The 23,475-nt window shown below is 37.2% G+C and overlaps 2 protein-coding genes and 1 long non-coding RNA gene across 3 annotated transcripts in view; all 3 read left to right on the forward strand.

The window, feature by feature from the left end:
- Nucleotides 1-12,458, forward strand: part of LOC141713978 (heterogeneous nuclear ribonucleoprotein Q-like) — a 25,765-nt gene extending 13,307 nt beyond the window's left edge. Inside the window, exons 2-8 of the mRNA XM_074517529.1 lie at nucleotides 2,425-2,552; nucleotides 2,729-2,818; nucleotides 2,907-3,143; nucleotides 3,442-3,663; nucleotides 3,747-3,855; nucleotides 4,205-4,357; nucleotides 9,125-12,458. Of these exons, the coding sequence (XP_074373630.1) occupies nucleotides 2,425-2,552; nucleotides 2,729-2,818; nucleotides 2,907-3,143; nucleotides 3,442-3,663; nucleotides 3,747-3,855; nucleotides 4,205-4,357; nucleotides 9,125-9,474 (1,289 nt within the window). The 3' untranslated portion in view covers nucleotides 9,475-12,458. The remainder of the gene's footprint in view (nucleotides 1-2,424; nucleotides 2,553-2,728; nucleotides 2,819-2,906; nucleotides 3,144-3,441; nucleotides 3,664-3,746; nucleotides 3,856-4,204; nucleotides 4,358-9,124) is intronic.
- A 217-nt stretch (nucleotides 12,459-12,675) lies between these two features.
- On the forward strand, nucleotides 12,676-15,298 carry LOC141711942 (uncharacterized). Its single transcript, XR_012571487.1, has 3 exons — nucleotides 12,676-12,989; nucleotides 14,092-14,140; nucleotides 14,968-15,298. It is a non-coding gene; the product is annotated as an uncharacterized LOC141711942 (long non-coding RNA).
- Nucleotides 15,299-19,002: 3,704 nt separating this feature from the next.
- LOC141713979 (uncharacterized) lies at nucleotides 19,003-23,258 on the forward strand. The gene is made up of 4 exons (XM_074517530.1): nucleotides 19,003-19,065; nucleotides 19,872-20,117; nucleotides 20,301-21,821; nucleotides 22,104-23,258. Exons 1-4 carry the CDS (start codon nucleotides 19,003-19,005, stop codon nucleotides 23,256-23,258), a joined length of 2,985 nt encoding a protein of 994 aa, XP_074373631.1.
- The last annotated feature ends 217 nt before the right edge of the window (nucleotides 23,259-23,475 follow it).

Here is a 23,475-nt window from a genome sequence, read left to right on the forward strand (position 1 = left end):
AGGAGAGACTCGATATGCCTCAGCTGAGCACTAACAATGATAGGCAGTTCTACATCTTCTTGACAAGCTGGAAATCTCAAATCCTAACAATGACATGTACATGAATGCTATCAAGACTGAAGTCTCAAGGATCACAGCTGCTTTTGATAGATCCCTAAATGAGATGAGCATTTTTGTATATTGTCAGAGTGAAGGATCATTCAAGGTGTCACTTCATCTATTTGAGAATCGTTCTTTGTCAGAGATTTGGGTTCTTTTAAACAAAGTCAAAAGAAGCTCAGAATTGAATGAAGTTCTTCGAGAAAGGCTTAAAGAGTTTGCCAGCAGGGCTAGTCCTCAAGTGGTCAACAATCCTCATCAGGTGAGATTCTTTAAGTCTGATTGTCTTCAAATCTGTCAGCTAGATGTACAATCTCTTAAAGACTACTCAGCTAAGCATCTGGTCTGGATGGAACATCATTTGAGAACTGCTGGATATTCATCCATGTTGAAGACTCAAGCTGCTGACTTGATTCAAGCTTATTGTGAAAAGAATGTTAAAAGGTACACTCAACTCAAGAATAAGCTGAAGTCAGTTGGAGTTCAACCAGTCAGACCAGCAAGCTTCACTTCAGAAAAGGATCGTGTCTTTGACAAGGAATTGCTTCAAGATTTAGAAGAAGGTGAAGTCAGAAGAGAAGACAACTGAAGTCAATTAGCTCAAAACTCAATGTAATATGATTAGAGCTTTATGAATCAAGATAGTCTAATGTAGTTATATGTTCAGGCTAGAGGAACATCTATCTTGTATTCACTTGTAAATTTCATTTGGAATCTGGAAAATGTTAAATATAATCCAGAACTTTTCTGCTATTTACTTTACATTACTGTTTATATCTTTTTCTTATTTATTAGTTGAGTTATCCTCTAGGTATTTGTGTGTTATTATCTAACAAACAAATAGGGGGAGATTGTAAGTCATATGTCATAGACCTATTTGTATATTCGAGGATTCAACTCAACTCAAATAAGAATGTAATAAGTAAATAGTGGATTAATCATCAGAGAGATCTCACAATGTAACATATGTCAAAGAATAAAGAAACATTGTTCATCTGCAGACTTGAAGATTCACTGGAAGAAGTTCAAGAATTTGATCATGCCTCAGTGATATAAATCAAGATCGTGGATTTAATCAAGTGACAGAGATCTCGTCAAGGTATCATTTGTTACAAGGATTCAATCAGAATATCAAAGTCAAGACATGAAGAAACGTCACCAAAGTTAGTCACTCATGAACCAGACAGTATATCGAGTGTCAGCATTGAAGTGGCGGAATTGATTCATAAGTCTCAGTGACTTTCAGAAGATTGTCAGAAGAATGGATGCTGCTAAGGGTTAGTATTAATTCTCTATTAATTAATTAAGTCATATAATTTAATTAAGAAAATAAATTATATCTGCAAAGATTAATTTATTGATTAATTGAATTAAATTGATTAATTAATTTAGAATTAATATTAAGGATTTACAAGATTTTAATTGGTTTAAAATCTGCTTAAATTCAGCAAGACAATTCATTTGAACTAGTATGACAATCGGTATGACAATTGATAGTCATACCGAAAGTCATGCCAATACATTTAATTGTCTTATTAGAATTTCTGTTTAGATTAAAATCTGTTATTAATTCAGCAAGACAATTTATTTGAACTAATATGACAATCGGTATGACAATCTATAGTCATACCGAAAGTCTTGCTAGCTCATTTTTAATTGTCTTGCTAGTTGTAAACATTGTCCTACCGAAAGTCTTGCTAGCTCATTTTTAATTGTCTTGCTAGTTGTAAACATTATCCTACCGAAAGTCTTGCTAGCTCATTTTTAATTGTCTTGCTAGTTGTAAACATTGTCCTACCGAAAGTCTCACAAGCTTAAAGGATTGTCATTCCAATTCAATCTACTCGGCTGTGTTGTTTAAAAGAAGCAGAAGACCAGTTCATAAAAAAGTAGTAGGCAATCAAACAGAATACATACTCAAGAACAAAAAGAAAAAGGAGCAGAAAAATATTACATCTCATCTGCAACTTCAAGATCAATTTCTAGATTGTAAAGTTAAATCCAATCAACTAGAAATACTTATCTTGTTCTTGTGTATCAATCTAGCGGATTAAAATCCCTAGAACTTAATCTCAAATCGCATTTAGCATTTGATCTTTTAATTACAAAAATAGAAAAAGTTCATGTCGAATTTATTCTAAATTTGTAATAATTGATTTGAGATTAATCCCTTGTAACCGATACCGTAGTTGTAACACCTTTCAAGTTTAATAAAAGTTTTATTTAACTTGAATTTTGTTTCACAATTTTATTCCGCATTTTATTCGATTAAACGGTATTATTTACATTCAACCCCCCTTCTACAAACAAATTGGGACCTAACAGAAGTACTAGGAGAGATTAAAGATGTGACACTGGTAAACAGTAGTAAAACCAAGAACGCATTTGCATTTGTGCGCTTTGCTCTAGCAGCCGATGCCAAGAAGGCTTTAATGAAATACCGCAAAGTTGAGGTGACACACCAATATTAAATTCATAATTACTACATAAAGTAATCTTTAATTATGTTTGCATATCAGTGAATTATGTTTTTTGGTATAACAGTTATGAGTTATTGGGGAAGATGTTTGAATATCTTTTAAAGATATGTTTGACTGCTAATTGTCTTTTGTTTTTATATAAATATTAGATTTGCGGAAAGCTATGCGGAACATCACCTGTTGAGGGTAGTGACACATTGTTTCTTGGTAAAATCGACAAGAGATGGAAAAGTAATGATGTAAGATTTTAGCTTGAACTGAAGATCTAGCTAAAGTTTTTCTTTCATGTTTAACAACATATCTTAATAATTTCTTATGTTTTTGCAGGTAACTGAATTGTTGCAGGGGATTGGTATTGAGAAAATAGATCATGTTACAGTTATGCCAGATCCTAACAACATTGAACTTAACCGTGGGTTTGCATTTCTTGAACTGGAGTCAAATAAAGATGCTCAGAATGCTTACAAGAAACTCCAAAAGAGGGGCGTCTTTGGAAAGCACTCACATATAAAAGTTGATTGGGCTGAGCCCCTGATTGAGCTAGATGAAAGCAAGTTGAATAAGGTAAGTATACTCATGTTTGCAAATATTAATAATTACTTAAAGCTGTTAAATGATATATGCTATTTTTTAATATATTCTTTGTACTATAGTCAACTGCAAGTCTTCTTCTCTCGTAGTGTATCCCTATTTCTCTCCATATGTATTGTTTATATATAAATATAGATATATTATAATTATATCATTTAATGTTATGCATAGGCATCTATGCAACTAATTATTTTCTTTTTGTGGCTATCATTTCCATTTTGCTATAATTACTTTTTGTTAAACCCACTTACCTAGCTTCTTCTACGTATAGGTGAAATCAATATATGTTGAACACTTGCCGTCCTCGTGGGATGAACAAAAAGTAAAATACTGTTTTAAAAGATTTGGTGATATTGAAACTGTTGTCCTTGCCAGAGATATGCCATCATCTCGAAGAAAAGACTTTGCATTTGTTAACTATACAACCCGTGATGCTGCTCTTGCATGTGTTGAAGCATTCAGTTCTGAACAAATTAATGACGAGGGCTCTAAGGTAATGCAATATTTAACACAGATGTACAGTCAGGCATAGTTTCGGTGGCTTTTTAAGACTTACCGGCCAAAATATTTTTTCAGGTCAAGGTCAAAGTTTCTCTTGCCAAACCATTACAAAAAAGTCAGCAGATAAAACACCTTCGAACTCCTCCTACTAAGGAATTTAAAGAAAAGCAGAAAGGAACCCCACGTGAGTCTCATATTACTATTGCTTGTTAAATTTTTTGTTATATATCTTCTGTTTATATCATTGTTTTACTCCCAAGTGAGATTTTTCAAATTTTATTGGGAGAGGAGAGAGGTCTTTTACAGCCCCTGTGCCTCATAAAAATAACATAAAAAATAGGATCAGCATTCAACATAAAGAATTCTCAAAGTGGCACCTCTAATAAATAGTGTAGCAATATAACTTTTTAACTCTTAAAGTTCCATAAGTAAAACGATGTAAGATTTTGTTAGAAATTTGTTAGGAAGAAGTATAAAAAGTTCACACGCTCCACCATAAGTTATCTTTCATTTGACTTTATTCTTTGTTTTAGTTGTTAAGCAGGGAAGCAGAATTACAAGGAATCCTACTAGCTGTAATTATGAAACAAGGATTGTGGACCAGAGGTCTTCTATGGCTTCTGAACTCGTACAACTATTGAGGGAACAAGCATCAGTGAGGCCGACAATTTATAGTTTAAATGCAGGTAATGCATTATACATAGCAATCATCTCGTACATTGTGTTTTTTCCCTCTAATAGAATATATAATAATTTACATGTATATATATGTATGTATGTAAATTGGCAATTGCTTTACATTTTAGTGTTTTCTTCACTTTTTTTATATATTTTATTTAGAATTTCATCTCTGATGCAACCTTTTTGTCTCAAACTGTTCAATTATTTTCTAATTAGCCTTATACCCTTGAAAGCTTTTAGCATGGTAATTGAACAAAATTACTTATATAAAATATATTTATGTAATATGCAATCTAATAATCTTTTAATTTTATAAGAAAATAATTTCTAAAAAAGCATTGGGTTAAAATTCAGAGAGGAAACATAATGTTATTAATTTCTTAATCTGATTAGCAAAAGTGAAAAGAATAGAGATGTTAAATGTATGTTGTATTTGGTAAGAGGATGACATTATTATTTTATAGAGAGGAAACGGGTGTCAAAGTTTTGTTACAGAAAATGTAGAGGTGTTAAGCTAATAGAATTAAGGTCTTAAAGGGAAAGTAAGATCTCTAAGCCATATATGATTTATTCTAATTAAAAAATTCGATTCAATCTCAATATATTAGATTTGCCGATTTGAAAATTTGATAGAACCTAGATGATCAGTATTTACTAAATATGTTAGATTTACTTTATTGTTCCTTCTAAAGATTTCTATATTGACCTTTCAGAGTTAATATGCTATTTATGAAATTTATTATCCATCTGAGTCTAGATATAGAAAATTTATTCCTGTGTATCATTACTAAGTATATCTAATGATAAAGATAATATGGAGTTCATGTAACATGTAACATGCACATAGAATAATAGTAGTTGGTTTTAGAAAATGGTTATCAGTAGAATAAAGGTGGACTTGACCCTTTTGACTGCTTGAAAGAAGTATGAATCCAAATCTTAGGCAATAACATATTGACATTCAATGTGCAAAATTTATCTTGTGCATGCAAGTATAGTTATATTCTTAGGAATCCAGAGTGCCTAGCGATATAACTCAAAGAAATTTAACTTACTTTCATGTATGTAACTCAAAGAAATTGAACTCAAATATAACGTCCAGAATTTAAGTACAAAAAATTAAATAAATAATATTGTTAAGCTAATTTATTACTTACATCTCAGTACCAAAAGACACTTTAAGTGAGCTTCTCTGTTCCTCGCTATATCACTGCATCATTGATAACTCCGGTGAGTGGGGCGGCTCCTTCCGACGCCGTGCCTGGACCTTCTTGCGGTGAGTGAGGTGTAGCTGCTATGGGGTGTCTGCAAAACAACACCGGAGGGGGGTTTGAGCCCCGCGGCGGCTCCGGTGTGAGAGTAAGAGCTTGCTTGGGGAGATGAAGAGAGATGGGAAATGATGGTGGCTGTGTGTATACTTGTGTGTGTGTAAAATATGTCTCCCCCCTAAACCCTTTCCCTTTGGGGTATTTATAGCTCAAAGGTAGGGTTTAGGGGTTGATACCTTTAGATTAGGGTCGTTCGTTGTTGGAGGCGGAGGACGCCTGGCTTGGGTAGATTGCATACATGTGTCTAGGTAATGACCACATTTAGGATGCCCAAACGATATTCTAACACGCGTCATGTTTGTCTGGGATGTTAGTTGTTGATAACTGTCACCATAACGTGCCCCTCCTTGGTGGGTTGTGGGGTATGCGTGTGCTTGGGGGGACCCCCCTCGGGTCTGCTTTAGCTGGGTTGGATCCTGGCTGGGAGGTGATCCCGGTCCACGGTTGGATCCTAACTTGGAGATGATCCTGGTCCTGGGTTGGCCCCGAGCCTGGGTCTCTCCACTTGACTACTCTGGGTGAGGGGGGTTTTGGTTCTTCTACTGAGCCTGTATCATCCTCGATCGGGGTTGGGCCCTAGCCAGGTTGCTTATACCCTATCATTTGCCCCCACTCCCTTATGTAGATTTTCTGGATGAGGGAGTAGAGAAGGGTTATGTAGCTGTTGTTGCCTTAGGAAAAAATTATGTTTCTTTCTTGCCCCCCAATCCGGGTAAGGTGTTAAAGATACCAATCCGGATTGAAGTAGGAGAAAGTGGTTGCCTTAGTAAAAATCTGCTTCTTTTTTGCCCCTCAATCCGGGTAAGGTGTTGAAGATACCAATCCGGATTGAAGTAGGAGGAAGTGGTTGCCTTTGGAACATTTCATGGTTTGGAGAGTAAGGATCCGGATTGTGATGGATCTAGGTAAGAGTCTTTGATCCGGGTAGGAGGCTGTGGATTCTAAAAATTTTGGGGAATTTGTAACATTTTTTTCAGCGTTCCCCCATGATTTTGAATTATTGGCAGTTACTTTCCTTGAAATTTGCCCCATAATCATTATGGGTCATAATGTGCCTTATGTATATATATATAAATGTATATATATATAAATATTTTTTTTATAATTGTTTTCTTGTCCAATCGTGCCCTGCCACGTGGCAGGGGCGGTTCTCTCTCACGCCTATAAAAGGCTGCCCCATCCCCTTCTTTTATTTTTTATTCTCACAAAAACTGAACAATCACTTCTTCTTTCTCTTTTCTCTCTCAATTTTCTTCGAAAGTTTGTATCATTGGCTTCTTTCTTCCACCGCTGCTCCGCTGTGTCTCGTCGTTTGCTTCGATCTTTTTCGATTGACTTGTAAGTTTTCTTCCCCATTGTCTTTAACTCGCTTTAATTTATATTCAACTTTATGCATGATGCTTGTATGTATATATTTTTTTTTTCTCGAATTCGAAGTAGTGGGGATTTTTGTGTTTGGGTTGTTATTTTTTGTATGTGTTTGTATTGGATTTTTATGCTTAGATCTGTAGTTGCGTTTGGTTTTTTGGCTTGATTTTGGTCGATTTTCTGAGTTCTTTGAAGATATTCTTCATTTTCTTGGTAATGGATGTAAGTATATGTAATAAGTTCATGTTTTGCTTTTTGATTCTCGTGTAATCTGTTTGTGGGTCAGGGGTTTGGCTTTGACCCGGGTATGGGGTGCTTGACCTGGGTCTTATTTACTGTTTATGTATAAGTTTGTATGTTTCAGAATGTTTAGGTTTGGGGGTTTTTGGTCTTTTTTAGATCCGGGTTAGGGTTGTAGATCCGGGCCGGTTTTCTGGGTTATTGGTTGCTTTTTGTGATTCGAGTTAGGTTTAATTTTGGATATTTATATGTGTTTGGGGGTTTGGGTTTGTTTATTGTAGTATAAATAATTCAGATCGTTGATGTTTGGTCGGGTTGGACTTGTATTAGCGGTCCGGATTGGGAGGTTATGGTAAAACTAGCATAACGTGCTTGACCCGGACCGCTTAGCAAAAAATATAAAATTTGTAGGAGCCTAGACTAACTCACCTTGATTTTAATAGGTATATGGTCTGGATCAAGCAGCTTCCTAAGAGAGCTTTTATTTGCTACCCAGGTTGTTCCAATGAGGAGAGTAATTCTGATTCGTCCGAGAGGACCGAGATCCGGACTGAGATGGGTAAAAAAGCTTTCACATCCGCCGAGGTATTTACCAAGTTCCGATACAAGAGGCTCCCGGAGCATTCTGTTCCCTTCACTCCCGAGGGGTATTGAACAGATGTGAAGTATCACTTTGTCACCAAGTGCAAGGAGGTTGACAATAGCGTATACTATGGTAGGATCAAATATGAGAGGCAGAGTAATGGTCACCCTGGGGTCTACAACCAGGAGGCACTCGAGAGGGCTTTTGCCGAGTTCCCCATCAGCCGGGACCATTACCAACTGAAGGACTTTTTTGCTGAAGCTGACCCGGCTGATATGGATAAGGTTATCCGGGCCGCATTCCAGTTGACTCCTGACGTCGCATGGAGGTGGCTGGAACCCCTGAGAGGATCTACCATCGCCCAGACGATGGTTTTGTTCCGGTATGGCTGGAGCACCTTAGATCTGGGTAGAGCCCTCGTTGCCACATGTTTGTCAAGTATCTTTGCAAACATGTTTATAAGATTTCCCCAATGCAGATGACCCCAAATGAGATTAAATCTATGACTTGGTTTATAGCCTGCTGCAATAAATCCGGGTTCCAGCCTACCTTGAAGCTGTTCCACCAGATCTTCTACTTTTCCAAGTCCAGCCATAAACCCTTCTATAAGATTAGGTTCCGGGCCTCTGAGTGTGGGTATGGTCCGGGTAGAGCTAAGCCTGTGATGCATCAGACTTCTTTGAAGTACTGGAATGGTGAAATGATTCTCCTGAAGGGGGTTGATCTGGCTTATTTGCCTTATTTCACCATAGAGGGTATCCAGACCAGATTCCAACCTGCTATTCTGGAAGGGGCGACTTTGACCCAGATGAGGGCTTTCTGTGACTCTCTCAGATTCCAACCAACCCGGGATACTTTCATGAACCATAAGTTGCTCTTTGAACTGGGTTGTAAGTTTTCTATTTACCCGGATTTTTATTTTGGTGTCTTCCCGGATCTTCTCGGTCTTGTACTTTTTAGAATTTTCCTTTTAGGAATAGCTGCTTTGTCTGATCCGGATTATGTGCTATTTATGTTGTTCCGGATCCTAGCTCTTTTTTACTTGTAGAATTTTCTTTATAGAAATAGCTGCTTTGTCTGATCCGAATTATGTGCCGTATATGTTGTTTCGGATCCTACCTGTTTTTCCTTGTAGAATTTTCTTCATAGAATTAGCTATTTTTCTTGATCCAGATCGTTTGATGTACATGTTGATCCGGATCATTATATTGTAATATTGGCCCCTGACTTGTACTTTTCTCATCCTCTTTCAGGTTTGCCGCATTATAACCCTACTCTTACGGGGATCATGTCTTCCTCTGCTTACGCTCCCGCTTTCAACACTCTAGGATTGGCTTTCAAGACCACCAAAGGGGCCCCGGGCCCTGGACCCGGATTTGTTGATATCGAGGGTGGAGCCGAATCATCCGCCCCCCAGAATGTTCCTGATCCGGGCAACGAGCCTAGGGACTTTGAGCCTGTTATCCAGGAGATCCCTGATGATGATGATCCCCTAGAAAGAAGAGGAAGAGCGTTCATGGTAAGCCTCCCCGGGGCAAGACTGTTGTTTCCAGGCGGGTTACTTGCGATTCGGAGGGAAGGGGCTCGGACGGGATGCCGGTGAAGGTTGGAACTAAGACTCTGATGGATTTGGCCGAGTTTATATCAGATATCCCTGCTGATGAAGATTGGGTTGGAGTGGAGGGTTCCGGGATGGCTGCTGCTTTTAAGAGGGTTACTGAGCACTGGGGACAGGTAAACTTGTAATATAACCTTTGGCTTCCTACCCGAGTTGTATTCCTTTATTTAGTTGCTTTTCCTTGTTTTCCTTCAGGTTGGGAGTGCCATAGCTGTTTGCTCTGGTATCGCCTTCAATGAGGTTCGAGAGGCCAATAATAAGATCAAAGTTGAGAAAGATATGGCTGATAACTTTAAGGACGAGCTGGATGAAGCCCGGGAGGGGTTTAGGACAGTGGAATCCGGATTGAGGGGGCAGCTGAAGGAGGAGAAGGCCCGGGCTGATGGTCTTGCTGAGGAGGTCGAGAAACTGAAGGCTGGTCTGGCCGCTAAGGAGAATCTGAGCAAAGATGCCATCATTGTCGAGTTCAAGGCAAGTGAAGAGTATGACATTGCGATTGCCCAAGCCGGGGTCCCTGAAGTTCGCAGGGCCTGGCTTGTGGCAGAAAGGCATGTCAAGACGGACCCCTCGGCCAACTGGAAAAGGTTTATCCAGGAGTTCCTAGCAGCAAAGATAGCCGTCGAGCAGGGGGAGGGGGAACCGGAACCCTATGATGGCCCCAGTCCTAGCTTCATTTAGACATGTTCCAGTTATGGAAAGCTTTTCGGGCCTTGCCCATGTAATTTGTTTCCTTTCAGTACTTTGTTTGTTTCTAGTACTTTGTTTTCAGATGATTTGTAACTTTGAATTTGCTCGAATTGGTGGTCAATCCGGATTAGTGTTTTAATTTGATTGTTGCTGCATAAAATTTCCACGTTTAGAAAATATTCTAAGTAGCTTATGTATGCTTCCAGCCCGGGTATGGATGCATATCCGGGTTGAGATCTGGGTATGAACCCACATCCGGATTGATGGTTGGTTTTCTGCTTTATTTTGTACTTAGAAAATATTCTAAGTACAGGGTTGCTGCCTCCAAACCGGGTATGGATTTATATTCGGTCTGGATCCGGGTATGAATCCACATCCGGTTTATGTTTGATTTGCATTGCTTTTTGTTCTTAGAGAATAATCCAAGTACAAAATAGATGTTTTAAGTCCGGGTATGAATCTATTCCTGGGTTGATATTTGCTTTTCATGTTGGCTTTCACTGGGTATGACACCATATCCGGATTGATGTTTGCTTTGTTATGCTTTGTGTACTTGGAAAATGATCTAAGTACAAAGTAGTTGCTTTCGACCCGGGTTTGAATACCTATTCGGGTTGATGTTTGCTTTTAATGTTGGCTTTCAATCCGGGTATGACACCATATCCGGATTGATGTTTGCTTTGTTATGCTTTGTGTACTTAAAAAATAATCTAAGTACAAAGTAGTTGCTTTCAATCCAGGTTTGAATACCTATTCGGGTTGATGTTTGCTTTTAATGTTGGCTTTTAATCCGGGTATGACACCATATCCGGATAGATGTTTGCTTTGTTATGCCTTTGTACTTAGAAAATGATCTGAGTACAAAGTAGTTGCTTTCAACTCGGGTTTGAATACCTATTCGGGTTGATGTTTGCTTTTAATCCGGGTATGATTCCATATTCGGATTGTTGTTTGCTTATAATGTTTGCTTTCAACCCGGGTGTGATTGCTTACCCGGATTATAGTGTGTTTTTGTTTGCAACAATTGTTAAGATAAGAGCTGGTTGAAACAGGAAAATTCTTTTCATTGATTAGAATTTTTTTTTCATACAAAATATTGAATCATAGATTGATTGCTTGCCATAGGCTACACGTTTTTGGTTGCTTTTGGTTGCTTTTTCTACTGATAGAATTTTCTGAGCCTGAGTCCATGCCAGGTGTTCGAGATCTCTGATTCATCCATGTTCATCAACTTGTAGGTCCCTGGCCTTAATACTTCTTTGATCCTGTAAGGTCCCTCCCACTTGGGCATCAGCTTTCCAGTATTGGTTGGATCTGAAGCTTCTGTGTCTCGGAGTACCAGGTCTCCAACTTGGAAGTTCTTGACCCTAGACTTCTTGCTGAAGTGCTCTTTAGTTTTCTCCTTGTATTTTTCCATCTTCACTATTGCCTGGTCCCAGACCTCGTCAATAAGCTCAATATTTGTTCTGAGCCCCTCTTCATTGACTATTTCATCGAAGTTGATTCCTCTGTGGGATGGGGATCCTACCTTGATAGGAAGCATTGCTTCTATCCCATAAGCTAGCATGAAAGGCGTTTCGCCTCTGCTTTCCCTGGGATTGGTCCTGTAGGCCCATAACACATTGGGCAATTCTTCTGGCCACTTGTTTTTACTTTCTCTAAGCCTCTTCTCGATGCCCCGGAGAAGGATCCGGTTTGTTACTTCCACTTGTCCATTGCCTTGAGGGTATGATACTGATGATTTCCTATGCTTGATGCCCCGCTCTTGGAGATAGGATTCAAACTCTGATCCAACAAACTGTTGCCCATTATCTGATTTCCTATGTTTGTCTGAGATGTTAGTTGTTGATAGCTGTCACCGTAACGTGCCCACGTGCCCCTCATTGGTGGGTTGTGGGGTATGTATGTGTTTGGGGACCCCCTCGGTCTGCTCTAGCTGGGTTGGATCCTGGCTGGCTGGAAGGTGATCCCGGTCCTGGGTTGGATCCTAACTGGGAGATGATCCTGGTCCTGGGTTGACCCTGAGCCTGGGTCTCTCCACTTGATTGTTTTAGATGAGGGGGTCTTGGTTCTTTCACTGAGCCTGTATCATCCTCGACCTGAGTTGGGCCCTAGCCAGGTTGCGTCCACCCTATCAATCATATCTTTAGGCACTCTAGATTCCTAGAAATATATTAGCTCTGTTATGATTCTGCCTATCTGTTAAGTACTTTTAAGTACTTTGTGATTTCGAACAACAGCGGTCTTTTTGTATTCACAAAAGTTTTTCTCCCATCCTCAAGATTTGTTAACCGTAACCATCCTTATCCCCTGCCTGGAAGGAAGCGTCCATTTCCTGTACAGGTATGTTTTATGTTAGCTGTCCGTTGTCCTCAAATTTTTTTTTGACTGCCATAAATTGTACACTTGCAGGGTGATGGTTTGCAATTTTCAGATCCCAGAGGGCATCCTCGAGCACGGGTAGAAGGATCTTACCCAATAACAAATCCAAGGTATCATTTTCTTATGCCTGTTTAAATCTCTTTTCTAGTCAGATCAGGTGACATACTTCTGCCTGTTTTATATGGATTTAATTAGCAGTAAACTTTTGTTCACATCCATTTTCTCTTAACTTTTGGCATTGCAGTGTTCCTATTCGCAGTGTTAGCATGTCGTCTCTTCCCCATCACCAACAGGGCTCTAATTATATATCTAGTAAACTTAACTAGCATGTCAGTTTGGTCTTTCACTGATATCGTCTTCATTATAGCGATATTTTTTATTTCATTGCAGGACCAGTTTATGGGATGGAACAACGTCCTACTTATCTTCGGGTAAGAAACAACATGGTTTATATCGTCTGATTAAATTATACATCTAAATTTTATAATTTTGAAAATATGCATATGTTACAAGGTCTTATTCTGATACTGCACAACTTTGACATTTGATACGGCATTACCAGATACTCAAATTATATTATCGCAAATATAGTGACTCGTGTTGCAGGACTAAATTGTTAAAAACAATTTGATGTTAACAGTATACATAAAAGGCTAATATTGATGTTGGTCCCCAAAGCCCTCCTATATGGTTCACTTCATGTTGAACGAAACCCTCATTGGTTAACACCGAAGGCAATTATTGGTCTTATCACTTATGATCCATTTTATCCCTACTATAGAAATAGTTTATTGTATTTAGTAGTTTAGTACAACAAATACTCGAGACAGTTCCCTACAAATAGCAAAGTACCTATCCAGTACAACCAATAGCCTCAACTGATTGGTATATTTTTCATGTGGTGCAAATCAGAACTCAACTTATGCTGGCTAGCACCTTTTATTTTAACCTAGATATAGAATGAAATGATTTCATATGCTAATGTAAAGCAGAAAGGTAGAAACTAAAAACCAATACAGAATAAGGATAGAAAGTAATTGAAGTACTGAAAAAAGAAATAATAAAATTCATAGAAAGGTGAAAGTTTAAGGGAAGAATGGAGTTTTGCGGACAGAAGACAATTAGAATAAGTAGCGGAGCTTATATGTAGGTTACAAAGCAATAACCCATTCAAAATTTATTAATGAAATACATTCATCTATGAACTATCAATGGCTCCTGCATAGTCTAATATAGACAAAATTTTAGAAAGACCCTGAGTTAATCAGTAGGCTGGGAAACAGAAAAGGAGAATCTACACCGATATTTTGGTAATATTAGTTTCATTTATTTACCTTACTTGTTTAAGAAATCAGGCTGGACCATTTTAAACGTAGTTCTTTATGTAATCAGATAAATTGAAATCATTTACATTAATTTAAGCTCTGTTAATCCGCTTCTCCTTTTTCTCCATTTAATTTTTGTTTTAACTTTGATCATTGAAACATGTCTCAAAGACGGTCTTCCTTATTAGTTTTCCAATCTGATATGCAGCCAAGAGAAAGAGCTTCCTACCATGGAAATATTGGTACATATAGAAGATGTAAGTTTATTCATTTACTCACGGGTGATTGTGTTTTAATCCCTGTTTCTTCTGAGTTTGTATGTTGCTATCAAGCATATATTAGTATAATTACCTGAATCAAGTCATAAACACTTTTCCGGGATTTAAATTGCACAGAAAAGAAGATAAGGGGAGAAATTATAAGAAGTTTTTTCAACTATTCTCCTAGTCTTCTTAAGGAGAGAGACAAGGAAAGAAATGATAGGTTTCATTTTATTTTATCTTTAAAGTTTCCTTCCGGAATTTTCTACCCATTTTTGGGATGTTTTGAAGTGATTCTCTCACATAATATTTTGATAATTTTAGAACTTCCATTCTTTCTCTACTTTGACATTTTTATTTTTATTTTTTACAGATTCATACCCTCTCTAGTCTCTTCTCTCTTTAAACCTGGAAGCTTAAGGAAAGAATTCATGAGCTTTCTTGTATTTTTTTTCACTCCTCTCCTCAATTCTTCTTTTTCTTTCGTTAAAATACTCAGGTGCACAGCGTAGTGCCTCATCCTTGCCAAGCAATAGGGAATCTTGGTTTTGGCATTATAGTAATTTTGCACAACTAGCCTTTTTCTTTCTTAGTTCCCTTAGATTGGATCTATGATTTGCATCAATTTACCAAAAGTTTACTCCCCTAATTCCTACGGGTGACATGATATTACTCGATCTGATTAGGAAAGGTTATGCTGAGTAAATAAGTACATTTCAGTTTATGTAGTTTGATGATATGTCATGTACCCTGACTACATATATTTGCAATGCATCAACATCTTCTGGGACCTACCGAACTAGTAAAACTTTATTTTTTTGCAGATTGATAGGCGTAAATGAAAGAGATGTGCAGGATACTAGCTCAGCAGTTGATTATGCACTTTTGCATGGTATTTAAAGTCTGCAGAGCTAAGCATTTTTTATGTTTGTAAAAAACCAGTAGAAGGTGCTAAATTTACTCAAATGCTTCCTCCCGATGGTAAATTATAGCTGATATGCTAGTGCAACTTCTGCTTAGTGAAATTTGTAGAGCTAGCAATTATATTTTTGGTTTCTTTTATCAAATTGTGCAGAATGTTACCTTGCTTTTGTATATTATCTTTCTTGACATGTTGAACTTGCCTGTGACTTTTAAGAAGGTACGAATTAATCAAATGTAGAACATGTTTGGGTAAGAGCAAACTCCCAAGGGTTACCTATTTTGGTTCCATAAAATATATTAAAATATTACTTCCTAAAATTTAGGTAATCAAAAAGCTAATTCACTCTAATGGTATTCCCTATAATCCTTATCTATATTTTTAAAATATTATTTAATAATAAGTTTGGAGGGTGATAGAGATAATATATTATAATTTATAAGCAAAATGGAGGAATAAATTAGTGAAAGGTGATATAGCATGTATAGGGAAGTAAAATTGGTTCCCCAAATATGGGGTTTGAGTTTCTCTCACCTAAAGTTTTAGGTAAGGGACTTCGGGTTGAAATGGTTCAATTTTGATTTATTCCCTATAATTGCATATATGGCAAAAATGTAGGTGAGGGTTAGGGTGGGGGTGCATTAGAGATGCTCTAAGCGTCTCCAACCCTTCACTACCCTTATTTATATTTTTGAGACAATTAACCCATCATTCCCCTTACCTATATTTTTGAGATATGTGCAATTATAGGAAACGGATCAATTGAAGCACTCCAACTCAAGACCCCTTGCCTAAAAAATTTTAGGTGAGAGAAACTCAAACCTCATATTTAGGAAATTAATTTTATTCCCCTGTACATGTTATATCACCTTCCACTAACTTCTTCCTCCATTTTACGAATACAATATAATCAATATCGGGGAAGATTACAGGTAAAATCATTGAAGTGAAATAGTTTTTTAATTCATTACATTTTTGGGAAGTAATATTTTAATATATTTAGGTGACCGGATTGGAATTGGCATAAATTGTCATCCGCGAAATAGCTTTTTAATTCATTACATTTTTGGGAAGTAATATTTTAATATATTTAGGTGACCGGATTGGAATTGGCATAAATTGTCATCCGCAACCGCAATTGTCATCCGCAACCGTATTTGCGGTTGCGGTTAACCGCGTCAATTGCGGTTGCGAATTTGCGGTTATTGCGGATCGGTTTGCGGTTCAACCACTTTTTTTAAAATAATTAATAATTTGCAAAAAAATAAATTCTGAATATTAATAAATTCAAGTTTAAGTTACGTGATAAATTTACATTCAAAAACAAAATAAAAATTAATGCTCCGTGTGGAGCAAGATATTAAAAACATACAAAAATATGGAGGTGAGAGAAAATAAAAAAGAAACGGATAAAAATAAAATTACATGTTAATTATATTTTCTATTTATTTTGGTTATATATCTTATAATGATTGTGAATCTTATGAACGAAGTCTTAACATTAATCTAATATTAGTTAATAAATGTGTATATTTATTAATCTATATGCTATCAACTACATTTTTGGAAATATATTTTATTATAAATATATGTTGCGAATTGTGGTTGCGATTTTGCGATTTTCAAGAATTTAAAACCGCATCCAAACCGCGAATAAGCGGTTTTTAAAATTTAAATCCACAACCAACCCGCGTTTCGCGATTATCCGTAAAATGCGGTTCGGTTGCGAGCGGTTGAGCGGTTCGTCTGTACACCCCTGACGTAAGGTACACTTTAGCTTTTATTTTTGTTGACTGCGCTTTCTATTTTTGTTGACGTGGACTGGGTAGTTCTTAAGAAAATAAGTTATAACAAAGCCCCCAAATCTAATTTAGTGAGCGCAAGTTCAATAGATACCTTATATGATATTTAAGTTAAAATTTAGGGTATTTGATCAAAAATGTTGATTGAATAGTATTCTAGTGATATTAAGATAACTTCAAGTCTTATTTAGAGCAAGTTCACCAGGGTTTCAAAATATTATCGTAAGTTAAATTATCAGGCATTTCAGACAAATAATTATTGCAATAATATCCTAATGGTATTTTAAAATAATAGCACATTTGATTCCTTTTTAAGGCACCACTATACATGCTCTATATCATTCTTTTAATAAAAAAATTATTTATCTCTCTTTTTACATATCTCTCTCCTATAATCATTTTTTCTCTTTAATTATAATTCAAATATATTATTATTTTAATAATAAGATACAAATTTAAGGCATTGTCTTGGATCACTTAAACACCATATTTTATAATATTTTAAAGGCATCTAGCATAATATTATTTTTAAGTCACATCTCTCCTTGTCTTATATAATATTTTATAATAAATTATTATGCACACTCGCTTTCTCTGAAAGGAAACTTTTTATAATAAAATATTAACTATACGATAAAATAAGACACATTGTTGGAGTTGAAGTTAATTAAATATACCCTAAATTACTGGTACATAATTCTTTATAATCTATCTATATTGTATGTCTATACTATATTATAATAGACGAAATATTAAAAGTTTGGTAGTCGGTCGGTCGGTACTTGCTAAAATTACTTAATTATCCTTAATTATTTATTCTATAACTAATTGGCAGGTTAGTCAATCGGTTAATTCAAATTCTTATATATATTAGAGTCAACTTCCTCAATCAATTTAATTCTATTTTATATCAAACTCTATATTATTATTAATTGATATTAAAATAAACTTCTTCTACCTATTTTAAATTCTAATTCATATTTACTTAAATATTATTCTAATTGATATCTCAGACTAAAATAAATTTAAGCAAACTAAATATAATTAGTTGAATTTTAGTTGATATAATGTGCATCGGGTTAAGAAAAAATAACAAATACTACCAATCCGTCTAAAAAATTATACTATTGAACTAGGATAAATGAAATAATATATATTAGTCATCCAAAAATAATTAAAATATAATTCAACCAACTAAAATAAAATCACATACATTAATTATTCGGGCTAAAACAAAACTATTTTATTGATCCGGTCATAAAAATTAAAATCAAACTAAATTTAATTAGTTGAATTTAGTCATAGTAATGGGCCCCGGCTAAAATAAAATTAAGTAAACCACTAATACGGAATAAATCAAAGTAATATCATATTAAACATAATTCGTATACTATTAATATTAACCAAAAATTAACTTTTAACTAAACATAATAATTATTATTTTTAAAACACACATAAAATGATCAATAAAAATATATCATTCAATCAGTACTATTATATTTTTCAGATAACTATTATAATTTATCGATTAAGTAATAATATCTATTAAATAATATTTTTGTTAAAGTTCCAACAGATACAAACATTATATTTTTATTCTCAAAAAACTATAAAATCGCTATAATAATATTTTTAAAAATTCTGAACATATACGTGTATTAATATAATCATCACGAAGTCATATCATTTAAAAAGTTAGAAATAAAAAAATTAATGAACAAATTTAAAAAATTCAATTCAAGATATTTTTGTTTATAAATTATATAATATTAAAAAAAATTGTGCATCCGTGCATTGCACAGATTTTAAGTCGATATATTTTAAACTTGAAATAGGATATTATTGAAGTTGCTACATGTGAACGTATAGTCATCTACATATTACACACAAACAATAAGATAACATGAAACAACATACAGATTACATATTTTTTTTAAAAGAACATACAGATTACATGAACAGTAAGATACGGTCATACAACTGACTTATAAACACATGAAAGATACAAGTCATACAATTAAAGGCAATTAAATGAGACGATGTTAGGATAGTCGGGATAAAGTTTGCGAAGCCTAGAGAAATGATTTTTAGTTCTGTCAAGTTGTCACCTAGTGAGAAGACCAAAATCAATTTACATGGCTTATTTTGTTACCATGACTTCGTATTTGACCCATGAGTTTGAATACGGTGATATTAGCGTATTTTATTGACAACTAATTATATAGCTCGTGCTTCGTATACGGAAATTATTCAAAACATATAAAATATTTCAAATTTAGCTAACTCATGTATTTTTATCAAATTCTAAATACTTTAAATCTTAAAATAAAATATCAACATCAATACAAATAAATAAGCGATAATCACAAAGTAAAATCGTGAATTAATCAACAAATTATTGATATAATAAATGAAATAAGTTCTCCCCGAATTAATGTTTAAAAAACTTTATCATCAAATTCTTTTTAAAACTTCAAAAACCCTCTTACCAGAACTCTACTAACTTCTCCCCGAAACTACAAAATAAAAGAGGTCAAAACATAAATTTAAGAACTCCAACATTTACTATTGAGTACAAAATTTTAAATCGATTTGCTATTGAGTACATTTAAGGACTACAGACTTTATAAAACAATTTTTTTTCAAAATTTTACATTCCATGATAACCTGAACAACCATTTTTTTACAGTAGTACTACATGTACAAAATTAAGTACAAAATTTTATATAAAATAATGTGATAAATAATTGGGATGTTTTAATTAGGTTGGTGATATATACACACAATCCATTTATATGTGCGCCCCCCAAAACTGACAATCTTAAATACCCACTCCACTATTTTTTTGTTAGTTTGTGAAGATTGCAATTTATCTACTTTGGTGAGGGGTGCAACTGATGAAACATTGAAAATATTGCTTATAGCTGGGTTGCGTGTGGGGACGGATTTCTGGAAGCACCTACAAGGGAAGGACCAAGTGTCGTTGGCTGATGTGCTTGCGTAGGCGGAGTCGTTCAAAGCAATCGAGCAATCGCTTGCAGAAACAAAAAAGAATGACAATGCCTATAACTCCAAGGGGCGATCCAAGAGAAGGGACAGATCCGTGAGCCCAGATTATCGGCGAAACGCCAGAAGCCCTAACAGGGTAAATGCTGTGAGCTCGCGGAGAGAATGGAGCCCACCATCGAACTACGAGAGAAGAGTCAGCAATTATACACCGCTGGAAGCGTCCATTGATCATATCTTCGAGGTAAATAAGGATAGAGGAATCTTCAAGAAGCCCGACCGTTTAACTTCCTGGCAGAGTAGAGACAAGAAGAAATATTGTGACTACCATGAGTCTACTGGCCACGACACCCATGAGTGTCGTCACTTGCGGGATGAGATTGAGGAATTGATCAAGGCAGGATACCTAGGAGAATGGATTGACAAGGTGAAGCGACGCAGGGGACTTGATGACAAGGGTAAGGATGAAAAACAGCCCCCGCGGGCGGAGGATGTTGAAAAAACAGCAGAGGTCAAGTTCCAGAGGGCTGGCAGTATCAGGGCAATTTTTGGAGGACACCCTTTTGTTGGTGATAGTAATCGAGCACTGGAGAAAAACGCGAGAGAAGCGCGACATCCACCGCTCACCAACATCCACAGCTTGGAAGATAGACCCCCGAAGGTCTTTAAGGGGGAGTCCGCTGATATTACGTTCAAGGAAAAAGAATCTAGGTGGGTGCATCATCCTCACAACGATGCGCTGGTGATTACCATGCTCATTGGGGCAATGAACGTACATCGAGTCTTCTTGGATAATGGGAGTTCTACAAACATCTTGTACTACAGCACCTACAAAAAGCTGGGTTTCCCAGATAGTGACATGTATTTCGAAGATGCGCACGTCTATAGCTTTACTGGGGAGGCAGTGAGAGTTATGGGTTCTGTCAGGCTTCCCGTCACACTCGGGGAAGGAGCCTTGTCGGTTACCCAAATGATAGAATTCAAGGTGCTAGATCAGGATTCCGCGCACAATGTGCTGGTCGGCAGACCTTGGTTGCGAGCATTCAGGGTGATAACCTCGATACACCACTTGATGATAAAGTTCCCAACGCCAAACGGGGTTGGTAGTTTGAGAGGGTCACAGTATGAGTCACGCGACTGCTATCATAAGGCTGTCAAGGAATTTCGTAGAAGAAGGTATGAAGGGAAAGGTCTCCCATTTGAGGATGTAGAAGATATTCATACAAAACCAAGTGGAGAGGTCCATGCCCACTACTTCGTTGAAAGCCTCGGAAAGGAAGAAACCAATGTCTCTGGGAACTCTTTTCTGACGCGGGGACGTATTTCGAGGATCCGTAGCGTGGAGGAAGTGGTGGTGAACCATACCGAGGCGATCATACAGAAAGAAGTTAACGGGGAAAAGTTGGAGGGAAGAAGTGAGATTTTGCGAGGTCTCGGGAATAACCTCAAGGTTGATGCTCCTCAAAAAAAGGACGCGCCCTTGAATGAAATTGAGGTTGATGCTTCTCCAAACGAGGACGCGCCCTCAGATGCGAAAGTGGAAGTCGAAGACCCCCGAGACTTTGATTTCGATTTGGATCCCAGGATCCTTATGCCCGCCGAAAAGACGGGACCGGACGAAGACATAATATCTATTCCAGTTGATAAAAATGATCCGAGCAGGGTTTTGAAAGTGGGATCCCAGTTGGATGATGAGATGAGAGGAAGTCTTGCCCGCTTTCTAATTGCAAATCTTGATGTTTTCGCATGGAGTCATTCAGATATGATAGGAATCGACCCGGAGGTAATGTGTCACCGTTTGAATATCCTCCCGAATTGCAAAGGCATACGTCAGAAACGCCGCCCGGTAAGTGGAGAAAGGGCAATAGCGTTAAAAGAGGAAGTGGACCGGTTGTTGGAGGTGGGGCTGATCAAAGAGTCTTTCTACCCCGAATGGCTTGCAAATCCGGTACTGGTGAAGAAACCGAACGGGAAGTGGAGAACATGTGTGGATTTCACATATCTCAATAAGGCCTGTCCAAAGGACAGCTTCCCGTTGCCAAGAATCGATCAGTTGGTTGACGCAACGGCGGGGCACGCATTGTTGAGTTTTATGGATGCATACTCCGGTTACAATCAAATTCCGATGTATGGCCCCGATCAAGAACATACATCTTTCATTACTGATAGGGGGTTAAACTGTTACATAGGAATGCCGTTTGGATTGATTAATGCTGGCGCGACCTACCAGCGGTTGGTAAACATGATGTTCAAGGATCAAATCGGAAGAACTATGGAAGTGTATGTGGATGATATGCTGGTAAAGTCCAAGGTAGCGGGTGACCACATCAAGCACTTGATGGAAATGTTTGACATTCTGAGGAGGTTTCGTATGAAATTAAACCCACAAAAATGTGTGTTCGGCATGGAGTCGGGCAAGTTTCTTGGGTTCATTGTCAACCACAGGGGAATTGAGGCCAATCCCACAAAGATCAAGGCATTGATGGATATGAAGTCACCCACCAATGTGAAACAAGTGCAGAGTTTGACTGGGAGAATCGCCGCGTTAAATCGATTTGTTTCCAAGTCGTCCGATAGATGCAAGGAATTTTTTAAGGCGATCAAATTAGATGGGAAAGACTTTGTATGGACGCCAGAATGTGAAGATGCTTTCAAAAGAATCAAGGAGCAACTGGGAAACCCTCCCATATTGTCAAAGCCGTTGGATGGGGAGTCTCTAATACTGTACCTCGCAGTTTCTGAATATTCGATCAGTGCAGTTCTGGTAAGAGAAGAAGATGGGCAACAATCACCAGTGTACTACGTGAGCAAGCGGTTACACGACGCTGAAACTCGCTACACAAGCATAGAGAAACTGGTTTACGCCCTAATTCTTGCGTCAAGAAAATTACGACCGTATTTTCAAGCCCATAGAATTGAAGTTCGTACAGCGTACCCGCTGCGACAGGTTCTGCACAAACCAGAGTCATCAGGCAGAATGCTGAAATGGGCTGTGGAGTTGGGACAGTTTGATTTGGAATATGTACCTCGAACAGCAATAAAAGGGCAAGCCTTAGACGATTTCTTGTTGGAATTTGATTCTGAAATAGATGATAAAGCTTTGGTAATGCTGCATCCGCCTCATTCTGAGGAGTCTTTGGAAGAGTTTCCGCATCCTTGGTGGATCTTGCATGTGGATGGGGCGGTTAACCATGGAGGAGCGGGTGCGGGTATAGTACTTGTATCTCCGGAAGGCCACCATCTGATGAGCGCCATTCATTTCAAGTTTTATGCAACCAATAATGATGCGGAGTATGAGGCGCTGATTAATGGCCTGAAAATCACTTTGGAAATGGGGGTGCGGAACTTAATTGCAAGAAGTAACTCAGAGTTGGTAGTGAATTAGGTGAACGGGGGATTTCAAGTGCGAGGCCCACGAACAGAATTATACTTGAGATGTACACAGCGCCTGATTGGAATGTTCAAAGAAGTTAGATTGGAATGTGTTCCGCGGGAGAAGAACAGTAATGCGGATGCTTTGGCAAAAATGGGGTCGCAACAAGAGGTTGTGTTGTTAGGATCCATCCCCCTTGAAATCCAGGAGATTCCTAGTATCCCAGAGG

This window comes from Apium graveolens, chromosome 3, assembly GCF_009905375.1.
Source record: "Apium graveolens cultivar Ventura chromosome 3, ASM990537v1, whole genome shotgun sequence".
Classification (NCBI taxonomy): Eukaryota; Viridiplantae; Streptophyta; class Magnoliopsida; order Apiales; family Apiaceae; genus Apium; species Apium graveolens.

What these genes read in the sequence shown, in the direction of transcription:
- LOC141713979 (XM_074517530.1), top strand. Translation starts at nt 19,003, where the DNA reads ATGGCTTATTTTGTTACCATGACTTCGTATTTGACCCATGAGTTTGAA. An exon ending in TTGAATACGGTGATATTAGC is followed by an intron (nt 19,066 to 19,871) that starts GTATTTTATTGA and finishes GTGCTTGCGTAG; the next exon opens with GCGGAGTCGTTCAAAGCAAT. An exon ending in CCATTGATCATATCTTCGAG is followed by an intron (nt 20,118 to 20,300) that starts GTAAATAAGGAT and finishes TGGATTGACAAG; the next exon opens with GTGAAGCGACGCAGGGGACT.